At 55.5% G+C, this 17,991-nt stretch overlaps 1 protein-coding gene across 1 annotated transcript in view; it reads left to right on the top strand.

Annotated features, from left to right (window-relative positions):
• FMNL3 (formin like 3) overlaps positions 1 to 17,991 on the top strand; it is a 51,688-nt gene that overhangs the window by 27,589 nt on the left and 6,108 nt on the right. Inside the window, 15 exon segments of the mRNA XM_034646507.1 lie at positions 2,449 to 2,532; positions 4,502 to 4,582; positions 4,862 to 4,938; positions 8,037 to 8,120; positions 10,894 to 11,046; positions 12,258 to 12,366; positions 12,539 to 12,615; positions 12,954 to 13,047; positions 14,157 to 14,231; positions 14,826 to 14,936; positions 15,249 to 15,398; positions 15,766 to 15,867; positions 16,917 to 17,196; positions 17,631 to 17,699; positions 17,783 to 17,907. Coding sequence (XP_034502398.1) covers positions 2,449 to 2,532; positions 4,502 to 4,582; positions 4,862 to 4,938; positions 8,037 to 8,120; positions 10,894 to 11,046; positions 12,258 to 12,366; positions 12,539 to 12,615; positions 12,954 to 13,047; positions 14,157 to 14,231; positions 14,826 to 14,936; positions 15,249 to 15,398; positions 15,766 to 15,867; positions 16,917 to 17,196; positions 17,631 to 17,699; positions 17,783 to 17,907 — 1,671 coding nt within the window.

The raw sequence follows: 17,991 nt of genomic DNA, 5'->3' as shown, positions 1-17,991 counted from the left end.
GGATGTCAGGGCCCTGCTGGGCTCACACACGTTATCGGGCGCCTGCAGAAGATCTAGGGCCCTCGTCTGGCACGGAGAGAGGCCCGTGCGGCTGGCTCCCACCCTGCACTTGGGGACCGACTTCGTGTGAGAGTGCTGGAGGCGGGGGGAATTCCCCTCCCCACTTCCTTCCTCGTCACACTTGGGCCCCAGAGAAACAGAGGAAGCCAGCATCACTGCCCAGAAAGTGCCACGCAAAGCTCAAGACTGGAGCTTGTGGGCCTGTGGTCAGAGCTGATTCATGCTTCTGCCACCCATGTCCATACTCCATCTCTCCTGGGCATCTAAAGTTTGAACCCTGATGTGCCTCTTCCACTCTTCCATGCTCTTAGGCCAGGGTTCCCAAAGGGGGTGACTTTGTTCCATCCTCAAAGCCCCTGGGGCACCAGACATTTTCTCCCCAGTTCACCTTGTGGGGAAGCACGAGACCACAGCCGCTGACAGCGGGTGGCTGAGGAAGTTGGTGTAGATAGGATGTGATGTCTGCCACAGTAGCGACAGGCTCCCCACTTCTCCAGTTGCTTTCTTCCAGGGGAGACGACTATTTTCTATTTCCATGGCACGGACTTAGGAGAAATGGACAGAAGATAGTGAAGTGCTCAAATTGTGCCCAGAGCCGGAACCGGGCCTGAGGTCTCTTTCTTCTCTGGCCTCTTTTGGGCTTAGCCAGCAGCAGCCTGGCTGTGGTTAGGAGGGAGACCTTGGTCCGGGCTCACTTTCCACTTTGGGGTCCCTGTTACGTTGTGGCCTCCTGCCCCTGTCCTCCTCTCCACACAGACATGCTGAGAATGGCCCTTAGCCAAGTAGTTTCAGAGAGAATATTCGGGATTGTATTTGCCCAACCAGCCATCCCTACTGCATCAGCAGCGAGGGGGATTTGATTAGCTCCTCTTCCTGCAGGAGTTCAGGCAGACTCGCAGGGCAGCAGAAACTGCGAAGACGGGTGTGATGGGTGATCCTCTCCCCCTTCTTTTCTTCTCTCCCTTGCCCCATGTTGGTATTCCTAAACACTGAGCAAAAATCCCAACCATACTCCTTTTTTTGAGCCACAGTGACCAGGTTTCTGGCCCAGAGCTGGGCCCATTACTCAGAACCAGGATGCCTTAACCTTAGGGTTACTGTCCGCTTTCTCTCCACTAGGTGCCTATCAGAGTATGAGACATCATCAGGAGTTGGAGACCATAAGAATAGACACAGTCCTTGAGGGGCTAGATGATAGATGTAAACATTGGCCATGCTTGGGTGCCCAGGGAGTTGGAGCTGAACTTGGAGCAGTAAGTAAGGGAGAGAAAGAGGAGAGGAAGGCCTTCCAGGTGGCCTGCAGTGTGCTGGGGAAAGAGGCTGGATGTGTGGGAAGTCACGTGGTTTATCAGACAGCTATGATTGTTCGGGTAGGAGATGATATTTGATTTGGGACTATGGGGCGAAGGACAGGTGCCTACAGAGGCAAGGGCTGTGACCTGAAATGAAGGCAGCCACACTGGGTAGATGAGAAGCTTGGCTGGGTGCGGATCAAGGAGGGGAAGGGAAGGTAGGCTGCTGGGCCGCGTATGGCTAGCCCAGGGGTACCTTGGGCTTCCCTCGCTCATGCCCACTTTTATTTCTTTATTTATTCAGCAAACAGTAGTGAGCGAAATAAGACGACTTCTGGTCTGTGCTTCTGTATTCCAACTTAGAGTGTCTTTCAGGAAGGGGTTGGAACACTTTCCTGTGTCTTAATTAATGGGGAGTTGCATCATAAGTAACTTGCTACTAATAATTCAAGTACTGACATTTCATAAATTATTTCCTTAAAAAAATGAGCCGTTATCTTTATGCTAATGTCCTTCTCGTGTACTTGTATCCTGATATGGGGCAAAGTGGTAGACTCGTGGCGTCCACACAGGCTGTGGCTGGCTCGGGATTCACCCGTGGTCGTGCATGATGCAGGAAGGCTGTGCATCCCTCAGGCCGTGGGGGAGAAGCAGATTGAAAGCTGCTGTTTTAGACAGGGGGCTTTCTCACTTTTCTGCCCTGTCCCAAGTTAAACACATTTTATGGCATGACTGGTGTGCGGGCATATGTGTATGTATATACTTAAAATATAAAAAAAACAAAAGCTTCATGAAACATATTTCCTACTTGTAGGGATTTCTGGTATCTTCTAGCCTCTTCTATTTTAATCTGTTTGTTTTCATTAAAAATAAAGTTAATCTCGACTCACTAATTTGGAAAACATTGCTCAACCAAACTGAACTGAATGTGAAGGGGAGGCAGAAGGACTGTCACAGCTCTCTGAGCCTTCCTTATCAGCCACAGAACATCAGGGGGAAGCCGAGGGCCCAGGAGGGGAAAGGTACGCGCGCTCTCCCTTGCTCTCCTCTGGGTGAGGGGAGCTTTCAGCCCTGTTGACTCAGGTTCTCTCCTCAGAGCTCCATGAACCTGCCTCCTGACAAGGCCCGGCTCCTGCGGCAGTATGACAATGAGAAGAAGTGGGATCTGATCTGTGACCAGGTATGGGGTTTGGGGCGAGGCCCAGGAGTAGGGGTTGTGTCTTGGGCTGGACAAGGCAGCAGGGCCGAAGGCACTGACTGCAGCCCTGGGGTCCTTGAGAAACCCTGGCCTGGGCTTGGCCTTAGTCCGTGCTCACTTCCTGTTCTAAGAGGGCTCTCTTAACAAAGACAGGGCTGGCAGGCCAAGTTCCCCTCTAACTCCTGCAAAGAGCTGTCTTGATTTCTTCCTGATGGGCAGAACCCTGAGGAAGTTTGTGTAGGTCTGGCTGTCTGGCTGTCTGCAGAGGAGCTGGGTAGCTTTCCCAGCAGAGTCTGTTTCTGCCTTTCTCCAGGGTGAGGGCTCTGTCTGGCAGGGCCGACCAAAGGACCCTTTCTCTCTCACTCAACCCCAGCCCTGGCACCTGGGTTTTTCTCTAGGAATGAGAAGACCCAGTCCCCTAAAGGCTTCTGTTCCCACATCTCAGAACATGAGGATTGGAAGCTCTCCCTGCACGAGTGGTGTTTTGAGGTGGAATAGAGTAGAGAGATTATCACTTAGCTCAGAACTAGAACCAGGACCCAAGGCCTGGCTCTTTCCCCTGCGTGCATTTGGATTTCATGAATCATGAGTTCCTGAACTCCGACAGGCCTGTCTGCTCCGCTAGGAGAGTCCGCTTTTACTTCCTTACCTCTCGGGAGCGCGAAGCACCTGGCACGGCGGGTACTCAGTGCACCCACCCAGCACGTCGTGAGGGAGTGCTCACGAAGTTATGACTTCTTTTCAAGCACAGAACAGAACCGTAATAGCTGACATTTATTAAGTACTTATCGGGGACCAAGAACTTTACATATACTGAAATATCTCATGTCATCCTCACAAAACCCTCCTGAGGAAGGCGCCGTTATGTTTTTTGGAAGCAGCCGAGTTCGTCTGTGCTAGATTTTATGTTCCACTGCCTCCCAAATCAGGCTGCGTGACCCAAGGTAGACTCATGCCTCAGAGCCCCTGGTTCAGGTCCCTGCCTTTCCAGGGAAGGCCCGTTTCCTTGTCTTCTATGTTACGCAGAGCTGGCACGCGCGGCGAGCTCCTGCCTGGGGGCTGGAGAGCAGTAGCCTGCTGGTACTGAGTTTCCTTAACTGATCATCTCCCTGTCTCTGCCAGGTCACGTCATTTCGACTGTTTCTCACACCTTCCTTTTTTCTTTCATTATGGGTTGAGGTTCTATTTCCTAACATTTGATCATTTTCCCTGAACCCTCTGCGGCACCCCTACCCCCCAGCTCTTCAGGTCTCAGTTGTGAAGGCCCTAAAGGATCAGAACGCTTCAGAGTTTTCCCTGAGTTTTCTCTTGGGTCTGATACGGGGGGTTGGACCAAAACGGGGAGGGCACGATCCCGTGGTCCCGTGCCCTCCATGGAAGGGGATCGAGGGATAACCTCGCCGAAAGCAGGTTCAGCATTTGAGATTGTCTGGCTTGTCGGGGCCTGGGGTCCAGGCAAGGAACAGAACGTGTGTTTGCAGCCCTGAATGTGTTAGTGCTGCGAAGCCAGTCCCATCCCAGGTCTGGGGTCAGGGCTGAGGAGTTTGTATTCCACATGGCTTAGCTCCTCTCTCCACGGCCCTCCTAATCCCAGGCCATCAGTTTGCTAAGCAGTGGACACCATTTCTCAATTGTATCTTTGTTTTGGGTGCTGTTCCCAGTTCTTTAATCCCCACATCTTAGCAAGCGGCAGGCTCTTAACATCATTTGCAACATAGAAAAGTATTTTAGGCTCAGAGATCACTAATCGGGGAAGGGAAAGATGGCGGTAGATGAGAAGCGCCTGAAAATAAGTCCAGGAAGAGAACCTATAGTTTGGATGATGTTAAGGGCCAGCTGACAACTTTAGGAGGCTGGGTCCCCTCACACTGAACACCATGAGTGTTCGACTTCCTCAACACTGTCCTCAGAACTCTGGGTGTCTGTGCGCACATGCGTGTTTCCCTCACAGGAACGGTTCCAGGTGAAGAATCCTCCCCACACTTACATCCAGAAACTCCAGAGCTTCTTGGACCCCAGCGTAACCCGGAAGGTGACGTGTGAGGCAGGGAGGCCCCACCTTGCTGCCCCTTGTGGTCCTGTGGGGTTTGGGGGGCAAACCCTGTGACTTGGGGTGGGACATCTGCTTCTGAGCAATGGGAGTTGGGTTTCTGGGTTCTGAGGCCATGGGCCTGGAGTGGCTGGCTACTAACAGAGGGAAGGCTTATAACTGCCCTCTTGTGTCCCCTCCCTTCCTTTTCTACCCCTTTTGTTTGTACTATCAAGTTGGATCGGGGACCTCCAATAGTGACAGGAAATTCCATGTTTGCAGAAGTTCAGGAGGAGAGTGCAGGAGTCAACCAAAGTACTGAGGGAGCTGGAGATCTCACTTCGTACCAACCACATTGGGTGAGTCAGAATCGGCCGTCAGGATCCGGTGTCCTCTGAAGATGGCGGCTTGTTTATCTCCCTGCCGTGAGGCACAGTCGCCCCTTGAATGGCTTTTGGTTCCCCAGAGCTTCAGACTGTGCTCTTTGCTCTGCCAGCTGCTGACTGGATGCCGCTGGCGAGCTTGGGGCCTCTCCTGGGGTCGTCAGCCTGTGGCTTGAAGTAGCAGCTGAGACTCGAGGGGGCCTGGGGCCTGGGGCTGGGCCGGGGGAGCCCCAGAGAGTGCTGGCGATGGGCGAGCACATGACATCGGGCAGCTGAGACCTCGTCCCCGGACCGTTCGGTGCCCAGAAGATTACTTTCGTGATTACAAGACAATCTTAGTTCATGAGCAGAAGCAGCTTCCTAGGGCACCAAGAAGGCAGATCTAAGGCAGTGAGGGCCAGGAGTCGAACGTCTTCTGTTATCTAGCCCCTGGTACTGCCATCTGCTGACGGGGTCCCTAGGAACGGTGGGAGTCGTGTTTGCTGGTCTCTGAGTGGGGAACCAGGACTTGCTGAACAGGCCGAAGGCTAATGTGTGAGGTACAGTGACAGATGGCTGTGGTCTCCGTTTTATAAAACTGTAACCAGTCAGAGTATATGTAGTGAAAGTGAGAGAGAGACAGAGACAGAGAGAATGTACAGGAAGGACAGTGAGGGAAACCTGATGGAGGACTGCAGGCGGGGCTGCAGTCCTGACCGAGGGGCCTGGCACAAATACTGAGAGCTTGCATGAGCGAGAAGTTGAGCCTGGGGTGGGGGTGGGGGAGGCTGGGCAGGTGCCATCCCCAGGGTCCTGGGCTTCCTGAGAGCAGGGGTGGAAAGAGCCAAATGACATCATCTGCCTTTCCCCTCCTGCCCGTGGCGGCCGCCCACTTGTCCACACCGGGCTTGGCTGGCCTGGGGCTCTTATAGCGGCTACCTGTTTGCGGCCAGCTGCGGCAGCAGCAGTCACGGGGACATGGCGCAGGAGAGAACAGGAAAGGGCTAGTTCCTGGCCTCGGCAGCTGTGCTCGGTGGCCAGAATTGGCTTGCACGCCTCATCCGTGAACCAGAGTGAGAGCTGACAGGCTAGCAAACGTGAAACTCAGCCTCCAGCTGTATTTGGTGAATCCTCGCAGAAGGAGTGGCAGGGCCCCCGCAGCTATCCTGTGTGTGGGGGGGGATGGGGGGAGTGAAAGAGATGGCAACTCCCAATCCCACCTACATGCCACCCCACAGGGCCTTCGCCCCCCTCCCCTCCCTCTCAGGCCCCTCTTTCTTTCTTAGTAGGTCTTGCTGCATGAGGATGGGAGCCTGTTCTTCTCAGGAGGGGGCCACAGAGTCGTGCGCGACACACCGCTCTGCTCACCCCTTCTACCTGGTGCCTGCCTCTCTGGCCGCTAGCCAGGAGCTGGGGCCAGAGCAGCATGGTTCCCAGGCCCGGGGCCTCTTGGCAGTTGGCACAGAAGTTAGAGGTCTGGACCTGGCCCTTGGTTCCCAGGGAACAGCTTAGGGTCTGGCATTTTAGGAGCTCCTGCCGTCTGAACTGTGGCTTCTCTGGGCAGTTATGTGGGAGGGCCAGGCTCCTTCCCAGAGTTCCAGGCAGGAAGAGCTTGTCAGGCTGTCAGACTGGGGTGTGGGTGCTCCGGGGTGGTAGGAGGCCAGGGCAAGGTGGGGAGAGGAGGGTCCTGCTTCTGTCACAGCCTGACCAGCCCCAGGGCCTGCCGAAGCTGGGTGTGTAGGGGCAGCCCAATGGGAACTCAGGCCCTGGAGCGGGGCAGGCTGGGAAGTGGGATTCCAGCGCCTCAGCAGCTCCTTCTCTCTCTGGTTTGTATTGGTTTCTCTGCCTTGCCGAAGTGCCCTTTAACCTCTCCTCAGAGTGTCAAGATCCCGAAAATAGCAGTGTAGACTCAGACAGGAAATGAGAAGGGGGTGGGGAGCTGGAGAGCAGACAGACAGGAAACGGGAGGCCTGTCGGCCCCCAGGGAGGAAGCTAACTTCAGGCAGCTCCGGTGTCAGTCAGCTTCAGCTGAGCCTGGCGCTCCGGCCCAGCCTCTCACTGTGTCCCAGGGTGTGGCCAGCAAACATGGCGCTGGTGTTCCAGCGGCGGGGGGGGGAGACAGCCCTGCAGGGCTGTTGGGTGCAGCTGCCTATAAGACCCCCAGACGTCCAAGGAAACAGCCCTGAGGAGAGTCGGGGTTTCATCCTGCGAGTTTTATGTTTCTCTGTGCCGTGGAATGAACCTGTCCTGTAACAGCCCTCCTGGGATCGGCTCTTGAATTTCCTTCCAGGGATATCTCAGGCCAAGAGGCCTGAAGGCAGAGGGTGGAAATGCCCGGGTCCATTGTCTTAAGGGTCTTTGTTGTCCACCTTCCTGCCTCTCTGGCTGAAGGGGCCTGAGGCCTCAGTCTGGCTCTGAGTGGTCATAGCCATTCTGGAGTTACTCGCCTAACTGTTCCCCCATCCTTTTCCTATTCCGTCAAACTCACCCTGACCAAACACAGAATTCCCACATATCCCTCTTGGCTCACTGTGGCCCAAACTCTCTTTCCTTGAACTCGGTGAAAGGGCCCTTCGGCCCAGAATGTCTCTGTTCCAGAGCTCTCTTTGACCCTTCCTGCCTGTCTTTTGACAGAGACTTCAGTCCAGTTGGAGCCGTGCTAGCCCGTGTCAGGCACGGCTGTGCACAAGGGCCTGTGGTAGATGCTTTTGCTCAATCTCGCACCTCCGCACAATTCTGCCAGTAGACACCACGCAGGGACAGCACCCCGGTGTTGTGCTAGACACCAAGGACACAGGAGATGATGGAGCCTGGGCCCCGGCCATTTCGGAGAGGGTTCCTGAAAGCTTGTGTGGATGACATGGCATTGGAAAGCCTTGTACCTTTCCCCATTCCTGGCTCCCCGGCCTCGCGGAGCTCTAGGCCAGTGCTGTGACCATGGATCAGTCTGCCATGGGTTTTGAACCTCAGAATTTTCCCAGCCTGGTGCTAAGTTCCAAAGGATTCAGGAGTGGGTGTTGGGTCAGAGGCCCTTCGCCTTTCTCACCCTTGACCTGCTTTAGCAGACCCCTCCACTATGTTTCCTCTATCTGCAGGTGGGTGCGGGAGTTTCTGAACGATGAAAACAAAGGCCTGGATGTGCTGGTGGATTACCTGTCCTTTGCCCAATGTTCTGTCATGTGAGTACCTCCCTGGGGCTGGGGTTGAGGACCGGCGAGGGAGGACACACTCCTATTCTGATTTGCTGAGGAAGGGTGAGACTGCAGTCATGAAGACGGGAATGGGAGTCCCAGGCCAGGAGTCCCAGGCCAGGCGGTGGTGTGGGAGTGGACAGGCAGCCAAGGAGATGTCTGGGATCCGTGAAGAAGGCCAGGTGGCTGGAGCAGAAGGTACATTTTGGGAAGCAGAAGGAGGGAGATACAGAAAGGGAGCTCAGGGTTAGAACCCAGAGGATCCAGACTCCAGGCTGAGAGCAGTCTAAGGAAATGTCCTGGCTTCTGGGAGAGACGCCCGGTGGGATTCATTTGACTCTGGGGATTGAGTCTTTAAGAATCTCCTTTGGGTCTCCAGACGTGAGAGGGTTACTACAGGTCATTGCTGAAGAAGAGCCCCAGGGGCAGTGGGCATGACCTTTGACCCAGACCAAAAATGAAGTATTCAGAGCCCTTTCAATCAGGTCGCTGGGTGGGGGGTGGAAGTAGCCTTGAGCACACGAGTGCAGAAGAGAAGGCGGCATGAGGTGATGAAAACGAGTGCTTTCGACCACAACACCCGCAAAGCTGGCTGTGGGTCTCAGTTATAACGACCTTGACTATCTGGGTGACCTCAAGCGCATTTGCATCCTCTTGTATAAAAGGGGATCCGTGTTCCAGGGTTGTTGGAAGGTTGAGATGATAATGTGTGGAAAGCCACTAGTAGTGTTCGGAGCGTAGCCAAGTCTATACTGCACTAGCGATTTATTGTTAATTATTATTATTCAAGGTGGTGTAACCTACCGTAATTGCCCGGATACAGGGAAAGAGGGACTGTACTGATGATTCGTGGGGTGACCGAGGAAAGCTTCAGACTTAGAGCTGAGACTTCAGTCAGCCCTTGGCTGACCGACCACCCCGGTGTGCCCGGGACTTTTCCCAATGTTAGCACCAAAAGTCCCGAGTCCTGGGGAACCCCTCAGTTCTGGGACTCAGTCCTAGCCTTGGCTTTCACTTTCGTCGTTACTGTCCTTACCCCACGGCCATTCTCCTTTGTCCAGCAGACCCTCAGCTGTAGCTCTTTAGGGTTCTAACTAATGCCTCTCCTTGGTTTGCCTGTCACTTTCTTCAGGTCACCCCTCGTGAAAACCACGAGTGGCCTACTCCCCGTTCCCATCCCTGCAGAGTTCAGACCTCGTGACCCTCCTCTCCCTTTCAAAACTACTCTTTTTATAGAAAGAAATGAAAAACATTTGCTGAAGTGATTTTTTTAAAAATTCAGAGCTTTTATAGTAAAAAGATTTAGATCACTTTTCCAAATAAGCCTATCTATCTTGTTCGAAAAGCAAACAAATCCCAGCTGCTTGAAACCAAAATACGCGGGATTCTCAGTATTGCAGTGTCCACAGCAGAGCTTTTGACTCTGTTTTCGAAAGAAAGATTCAGGGCAGGGAGAGAGTGTGAAGGGGAGAGAAAGTGTATTTTGGGAAGGGTTGAAAGGAAAAGGGTGAAGCCAAACAGAGTTTGGGTGAGGCATTTATTTGTAAACTGCGTGTACCGGGGCTAAGGAATACTATTACTGACCAAGGGAAGCCACTGGCAAGCTTCCCTGTCAGGGAGCCTCCTCTGATGTTTACTTGAGAGCCCCGTTAAACATCTCATCATTGGGACTCTGCAGCCTGCCCCGGCTCCTTTGGAACATTCAGTCATCTGCAGATGTCATTTCCTATCTCAGAGAGCCTTGGCCTCTGTGCCTTTGACCCTGGGGCTATGAAGTTCTGAGCAGAAGGTTCCTCGGGGGAAGAGCCTGTCGGAGATGCTTGTTCAGTCCTTAATGACCTACTGGGGGGAAGAGGACAGGAAAGAAAAGTGGAGCTGGTTTCTCAGAGTGGGTATATCCTGATGTGGGGATTCGTAAAGGACAAGGACCCATGGGCCTGGGATCTCAAGCTGTCCTCCTTGCCCTGGCCCCACTCCCAAATTGCTGGTGGTGGTCGTGGAAGTAGAAAGTGGCAGAGAAACCATCCCAACTCCTGTAGGGTTGAAGGACCCCAGTCCACACCCTTGACCTGTGATTTCTTCCCCCCGGGAAGCTTAAGCCCAAGGAGCCTCTATTTCAGAAAACCTAGCAGTCTCAAGTACAACCACAGAAAACCCAGCCATTAAAACCCAGTGCTGGGATGGGACCATGGTACTCTTGAACCTCGTGGCCTGTCCCACTCTAGGTTGGCTGGGACCCCCATTCCCCTCCATTCAGACCTGCCCTCATGAGCCCAATCCAGAACAAGCCAGGCCCCTTCAGGGCACTGAGAGGCCCCTTTGGCCACTGCCATTTGCCAACCAGCGAGACCTGCATCGGCCTGTTCCCCAGCACCCTTCCACAGGGCAGATTCTCCACGGGAAGCCATGGCTTCTCTGAGATGCGCTATCTAAGGCTAGGAGCGCAGAAAGCCTCCCTTCAGGCCCATGGAGCGGTCACTCCTGGAGTTGCCTGGCCAGCAGGGAGCTGCAGCTCACCCCTGTCAGCATTCCCATCCCCTCAGGTCCCCCTCCTGGTTGCTGCCTGTGCCTCCGCTGCCCTTGTCCTGCGTTGTGGCTCTCCCGACCAGGGTTGGGTCTCTGCTGCCCAATTCCGCTTTCTCTTCTTGCCATCCTTGCTTCGTATTGCCCTCGAGGTCTACAGGGTGGGGGTGGGCTGTCCAGGGGCTTAGCCCTGACTTTCTCCTGTGTGTGCGCTTGTGTGTCCCCTTTCGTGCTCCAGGTTTGACTTTGAGGGTCTGGAGAGTGGTGACGACGGTGCGTTTGACAAGCTCCGGTCCTGGAGCAGGTCCATCGAGGACCTGCAGCCCCCCAGCGCCCTGTCAGCCCCCTTCACCAACAGCCTCGCTCGCTCTGCGCGCCAGTCTGTGCTCCGGTATGTGTGTTCTTGCTCTGCCCGCCTGCCTCCCCCCAGCCCCCGGGCCAGGTCTCGGGTGCCGGGGTGAGTGCTCATTGCTCCTCCCTCCACTCTTGCTTCCAGGCTCAGCTCTCTTGCCCTCTGCCTGCCAGTCTGTCTCTGGTCTGTCCTCTCTGTCTCCTTGACTCTGTCCAGCAATCTGTCCTGGGTAAGTACATCGCCCTCGGCTGTGCCCACCCCACCTGGGGTTCCAGCTCTCCCCTCTCCACACTCCCCATCTAGGGGCTCCCCCCATTCCTCTTTTTCATTCTGCCATTCCCGCCGGCCTGTTGGTCGGGACCAGCCCTTATCCAGCTTCCTGGTCGTCACTGGGTGATCCGGCTCCTGCCCTCACGTCTGTTTCCCTCTGGCTCTGCATTCTGCCCCATCGGCTGCTCCGTGACCAGCTCCCACCCAACCTGCCCGCTGCTCGCCTTCCCTTCACTTCTTTCTTTTCTCTCCAAGCCCGCCTTGTGTTCATTTTTTTTTTTTCAATGTTTTAGGAGCCGTCCTGCCTGGAGGCAGGTGGATAGACCAGATGACTTTTCAGAGCGTCTCCTACCCAGGGAGGCTTTCCTTTGGGCCTTGTGGCCCTTTCTGTGCTCCGTGCCCCTCTTGTGGTCATGCTTTTCTCCTGGTCTCCTTTGGGTTTTGTCCCTCTGACCCCGCTCATCATTCTCGTTGTGCGTGAGCAGACACCATTCATGCTTCCTCTTTCTTTCATAAAACCTCACTGGGGGCAAAGCCAGATGTAGCTCCTGGCCCTCCTACTGTCTTCGGGGCCTGCTCTGCCCTTTCTGGGACACAGAAGTGGGATGGGGGCCAAGATGCTCCCGCCCCGGGGAATTTGTGGAAGATGCAGCGACTGGAAGGAGGAGGCGGGAAGGCTCATATGAATGTCTCCCTGGATCCATCTTGAGGACCGGGAAGGCCTGCATGGCTGCCGTTGTGTTTCGGAGGAACCCTAGGCTCAGGATGGTTTGGGCACTGATTCTAAAGCTGGGTTCCTCACAAAGGCCTGTGGCGGAGAGGTGAAAACGGCTGAGCACCCTGCCCCCGCCCCCACCACTCTCGAGGCTGTCAGTTCAAGGTTGCCTGTCCCCCTTTCCTGCTGCTGTTGGGGTGCAGCCTGCTGTCTGGGTGATAGTGAGTGATTCTAGACCCTTCACCAGCAGCCCCCTCTTCCCCAGGTATAGCACTCTCCCCGGGCGCAGGGCCCTGAAGAACTCCCGCCTGGTGAGCCAGAAGGATGATGTCCACGTCTGTATCCTTTGCCTCAGAGCCATCATGAACTATCAGGTAAGGGGGCAGCACTAGCCACGATGCTCTGCCCGTCCTGCCTCATGTCCCGAACTAGAAGAGCTGGGAGGGCACCGGCTTGTAAAAGGCCGATAGTCAGGGAGATCCAGCAGGGAGCTGCCTTCCCCACCATCAAGGTCTTCCTTCCTTCCGTCCTTTCCCCTTGTTGCAGTACGGCTTCAACCTGGTCATGTCCCACCCCCACGCTGTCAATGAGATTGCCCTCAGTCTCAACAACAAGAACCCAAGGTGAGTCCCTTCCCTGCCCCTTCCTGCCCACTGCGTTCAGCGCTCTGGCGATCCGCGCTCCACTTGTCCCTGACAAGAAGTCCCGCCTGCCTGGCCTCGGGGGACCCGCAGCCTAGGTCAGCGCCTTAGTTCTGCTCCTCGCTTCAGCTGGGAGGGGAGTGTCCCTGGCTTCCCTCTGGTCTGCACAGCTCGCCCTCGTTCCCCTGCTTCCTTTCCGAAACCCACTCCCCTCACTTCTGAGGCTGTCACTCTGAAAGGGCTCACCTAGTCGTGCAGGTGAACTGTGTGGTGGTCGGGGTGGGGAGCTAGGGGGTTCATCTTTTTTCTTCGCCCCTTAGGACCAAAGCCCTTGTCTTGGAGCTCTTGGCAGCTGTGTGTTTGGTGCGGGGAGGTCACGAAATCATTCTTGCCGCCTTTGACAATTTCAAAGAGGTCAGTCTCCTACGTGTGTGTGTGTGTGTGTGTGTGTGTGTGTGTGTGTGTTTGGTGAGGAGGTGGGGAGCCAGGTAGGTAAGCTCCCTTTCCTGTGATCTCACACACCCCAGTGATGATTTTAACATCTGGTGCTTGACTAAGAAGCCTGCCCCCCTGCCTTTTTTTTTTTTAACACCGAAACCAGAACTTCAATCTTACCAGATCTAACGGCAAGACAGCTCCAGCTAAAGATGCCCTCAGTTGAGGGCTGCCGTCCAACGGCTCTAACCTGGCCATGCGTCAGAACACCTGAGGAGCTTGTTAAACTTGCTCCTGGGGGGCTGAGTACCTGTGCTTTAACAGGCCCCCCCCCGGTGGCTCTGAGGCAGACAACCCACTGGGAGAACCCAAGGCAGACGTGTTTGCCGTGGGAGGAGAAGGCAAGCAAGGATCCTCCTGGTTGTTGGCTGGTATTGGTGAGGGAAGAGGGCGCTCCTACTTGGAATTTCCCCAGCCACCGGGCCTGGCTCGGAAACCCTCATCTGCTTGAACATAGGATTCCTCGACATCCAGTCGCAGCTGCTGGTCCCACCCCTTCCTCCTCTTTGGACCTCTTCCCTAACATCCATTGTTCAAGCCAGGAAATGGCTCTTCCTCCTTGAAGCCAGAGGCTCAGCAGAGTCTCTGGACCCCTCTCTCAGCACAGGGGCTTTCCTGCACCCTGGCCTCTCTCCTGTGTCCCCGCTAGGACCTCAGCCATGGCCTCCCACCTTCCTCCTTCCTCCCTCCTTCCTTCAATAATGGAGCAACTGTGTTTCTTCTTGGCCTACCCCCAGAGGCACCTAAAGCCCAGACTAATGGCCTACGCTTTACTGGGTTTCCTCAGCAAATTAATGGGGGACCAGTGACCCAAGGCAGTGGCAGGTCCCAGGCTTTCTTCTACTTGGAGAGCCTGCTAAACTTACAGGCTTTCTTCTATGTGTCACAAATGCTTCCTTGCATAGAAAGAGTCGTGGTTAAGCTAAGTCTGAACCAGCCCCTTTGCTGCGATGCTCCTGGGAGCAGGGCTCAAGGGCTTAGGTTCTGCACGGGATAGAGCTTCTCACTGGGCAAGTTTCCTCGTTCAGGTATGCAAGGAGCTTCACCGCTTTGAGAAGCTGATGGAGTATTTCCGGAACGAGGACAGCAACATCGACTTCATGGTGAGGAACTGGGCCTGGGTCAGGCGCATGCCTAGCAGGGTCCCACACTCTTTAACAGGCCGAGGCCAACAGCATTATCTTGATATTCTGTCTAGAACCTAGAATGATTCTCTCTACTCAATGAGTGCTCCTCGTCCACTCTCCTACCGCAGAGAGCTTTTAGAAACTTCAGGACACTGACCTTTTTGTGTCTTGGGTCCACCTCCTTTCCCCCTTTTTGTGGCCTTACTGCCCCTGATTTGGATTTTTTCAAGCTGCTTCGCTTTGCCCAACCTTTCCCTAGCTTCTCTTCCCTTCAGCCTCCGGTCTTTAGTCACGTAGCATTGTCTCAAGAAATACCTGCTGACATGCAAAGGAAATCAATTGTATCTCCATTTCTGTCCAGTTCTCATGTAATGTACTTGTCTTCGTACACTGAATACTGAATATTAAGGTCGATATTTTTTCAGTTAAAATACTCTTACTGTTCCCAGAAAGATTCAGTTTTTTAATTGTCCTTTGAGTACCCCCGTGACGACGCCGGTGCTAACAGCCTGGCTCTGTGGTCGCCCCTGGTGCTCCCTGCCCCTGACCCTCTGGGCGGCTGCTCCGCAGGTGGCCTGCATGCAGTTCATCAACATCGTGGTGCACTCGGTGGAGGATATGAACTTCCGGGTCCACCTGCAGTACGAGTTCACCAAGCTGGGGCTGGAGGAGTTCTTGCAGGTGAGCTGGCCTCGAGTCTTTGCGGGTGGGGAGCCTGGGGGCAGAGGGCCCGCTTAGTCATATCACGAAGGGTTCTTTTACAAGAGCCTAGAGGTGGATGCTCTCGGAACGCCGCCTGTCTTCTGCGGCCGGGGTCCCGGGCCCTCCTGCAGGGGGCGCTCTCTAACTAGGCAGTTCCATAGGGTGAGTCTCTCCATGGCTGCAGAAGGAAGTCCCTGGGTCTTATGCTCTAGGAAGCGGTCATGGAGGGTGGTGAGGACCACGTCTCTCTCAGGAGACTCCCCCAACTACTACCGTCTCCACTCTTCCCAGAAGTCAAGGCACACAGAGAGCGAGAAGCTGCAGGTGCAGATCCAGGCCTACCTGGACAACGTGTTTGACGTGGGAGGCTTGTTGGAGGATGCAGAGACCAAGAACGTGGCCCTGGAGAAGGTGGAGGAGCTGGAAGAACATGTGTCCCACGTAGGTAGTCCTTTTTTGCTTCCAGAACTACCATTGCGGGTGGGGAGAGGATGGGGCCATCTCAGTTCCAGATTGAGGCCCACGGAAGCCTCGGAACCTCGCATGATCTGGCCGAGGCCAGATTAGGACACACACTGACCTCCAGGACTGGGCGCGAGGTGGCCTCAGGCTGGAGAGAGTCCGATGTGGTCTGTTTCACAGGGTCTCAGACCCTGGGCCCACCGGAGTGATGCAGGGAAGCCACCAGGCCCTGCTGCCTTTGCAGCTCTGGAGGAGGGGGTCGGGCCCAGATCCTGGCGGAGGTTTAGGCTGTGCAAAGTGCCCAAGATTTAGGCCTGTCTCCAGACCTGCCCTTCCCATCCTGCAGCTCACGGAGAAGCTTCTGGACCTAGAGAATGAGAACATGATGCGTGTCGCAGAGCTAGAGAAGCAGCTGCTGCAGCGGGAGAAGGAACTAGAGAGCGTCAAGGTACCAAGTAATCTGGGAAAGGGAGGCCCCGACAGGTGCTCGGCACCGGGCCTGGGGAACAGGCCTTGCTTTTCTTTCTTTCTTTCTTTCTTTCTTTCTTTCTTTCTTTCTTTCTTTCTTTCTTCTTTCTTTCTCCCTTCCTTCCTTCTTCTCTCTCTCTTCCTTCCTTTTCTTTCTTTCAACATTTCTCTTATCAATTTATTTTTATCTTTTTGCTTTTTCATACAGTCAGCTCCATCCTAGTATAAGAAATGCAAATCTTAGTTTTTTGTTTGGCTTTTATTTCTTGAGTCATGTTAAGTCTTCGAAAATCCAGATCTTGGTTCACACTTGAGGCACTCAGACGAGGGTGGGCTGATGATTTCACCCCAATTTTTAGTTGGGGAGGGAAACTGAATCCAGAGTGGACCAGGCGCACGCAGAGGAGGACAGGAGCAGATGGGGCCCCCGCAGGTGCCTCTAGCATCCAGGCCTCCTCCTACCGGCCCCTCCCCTGCCTAACGGGCAGGCTGCGTAGCTCAGGTGCTGTCCGCCAGGTCTCCTGCGTCGGGAGACCAGGGGCGCGATACACATCTATCAGGCCTGCTGAGAGTTTGCAGTACTGTTCCAGGGAATATGGAGGATACAGAGATGGCTCGGGCAGGGCCTTGTCCACAGGGGGCTGCCAAGGGAGTGATCATACAAGGCCAAACGCAGCGGGAGCAGTCGAGGCACAGAGGGCTGAGAGCAGTGTGGCAGGCTAGAGGTAGGCCCGGGAGGTGTGCCCAGGAGCAGCCTCCAGCCTGGGCCTTGAGGAACCAGTGAGTCTAAGGCTGGGTCTGAGAGGAAGCACACGGGAGGGTGTCCGCTGGGCCGGCGCTCTGTGGCTCACCTCTCGTTCTGTGCGGTCCAGCCTTCCCGGCCCCCACCTGGGTTCCTGCTGCTCTCTGCCTCTGGGCACCCTCCCAGAGAGCCCAGCTGAGAAACTGGGGGTAGGAAGTGTCCCTCTCAAGGGCAACGACTGCTGTGCCTTCCGCTTACCTTTCCTTACTGGCACTGTCTCCCGCTAGGAGACTTACGAGAACACGAGCCACCAGGTACACACGCTGCGGCGGCTCATTAAAGAGAAGGAGGAGGCCTTCCAGCGCCGATGCCACTTGGAGCCTGGGGCGCGGGGCCTGGAGTCAGTGGGCAGCGAGGCCCTGGCCCGGATTGGCCCGGCAGAGCTGAGTGAGGGCATGCTGCCCTCCGACCTGGACCTCCTGGCTCCAGCCCCACCGCCCGAGGAGGCCCTGCCCCTGCCTCCGCCGCCAGCTCCTCCCCTGCCCCCGCCCCCACCCCCGTTACCAGGTGAGGAGGACCGCGGCCACCCCGAAACCCCAGTGAGCAGTGCCTCCCTTAGGGGGAAGCCAGGGACGTGAGTGGAAGGATGTGAAGTCAGGTGGGCAAGCATTGGCGGAGGGCGAGAATCTGAGGGAGGCTCAGGTTACTGGGGAAGGGGCACCCAAGGGCAGACATGGGTCTGTTTTAAGGGTCCATAACGGTGCTGCTCCTGATTCCTCTGAGGACGGCCACGGGGAGGGCTTAGGCCAGAGCAGGAGACAGTGGGCCAGACGCCATGAGACCTGCCCCACCAGAGTTAGGGCCCCTGGGAGCCGGAAGGGCAGGGAGTTCACACATCCGCTTTCCCCAAGACGCTTCGTGGACAGGTGGGGTGGCATCAGGGAAGGGATCTCTGAAGAGTCTTTGGGCCCTGGGTCACCGTGGCATTTCTTTTCCTCCAGACAAGTGTCCCCCAGCCCCACCTCTCCCTGGCGCTGCTCCCTCTGTGGTGTTGACAGTAGGCCTGTCCGGTGAGTGCCCCCAGGGCAGGGCTAGTGGGACGGAGGAAGGTGTCCTTAGCTTCAGCGCCTCACTGATCTTCCTTCCAAATTAGCCATTCGCATCAAGAAACCTATCAAGACCAAGTTCCGGCTGCCTGTCTTCAACTGGACGGCACTGAAACCCAACCAGATCAGCGGCACCGTCTTCAGTGAGCTTGACGATGAGAAGATCTTGGAGGTAGCGGGGCCTCGAACCTTAGGGGTGGGGCTGAGGGCGCGGGGACCGGATCGTGCTTTTAGCCAGATCTCCTGGCCTTGGAAA

Source organism: Ailuropoda melanoleuca, chromosome 16, assembly GCF_002007445.2.
Source record: "Ailuropoda melanoleuca isolate Jingjing chromosome 16, ASM200744v2, whole genome shotgun sequence".
NCBI lineage: Eukaryota > Metazoa > Chordata > Mammalia > Carnivora > Ursidae > Ailuropoda > Ailuropoda melanoleuca.
Note: the sequence above shows the minus strand (reverse complement) of the source record. Positions and strands in the feature narration are given on the sequence as shown.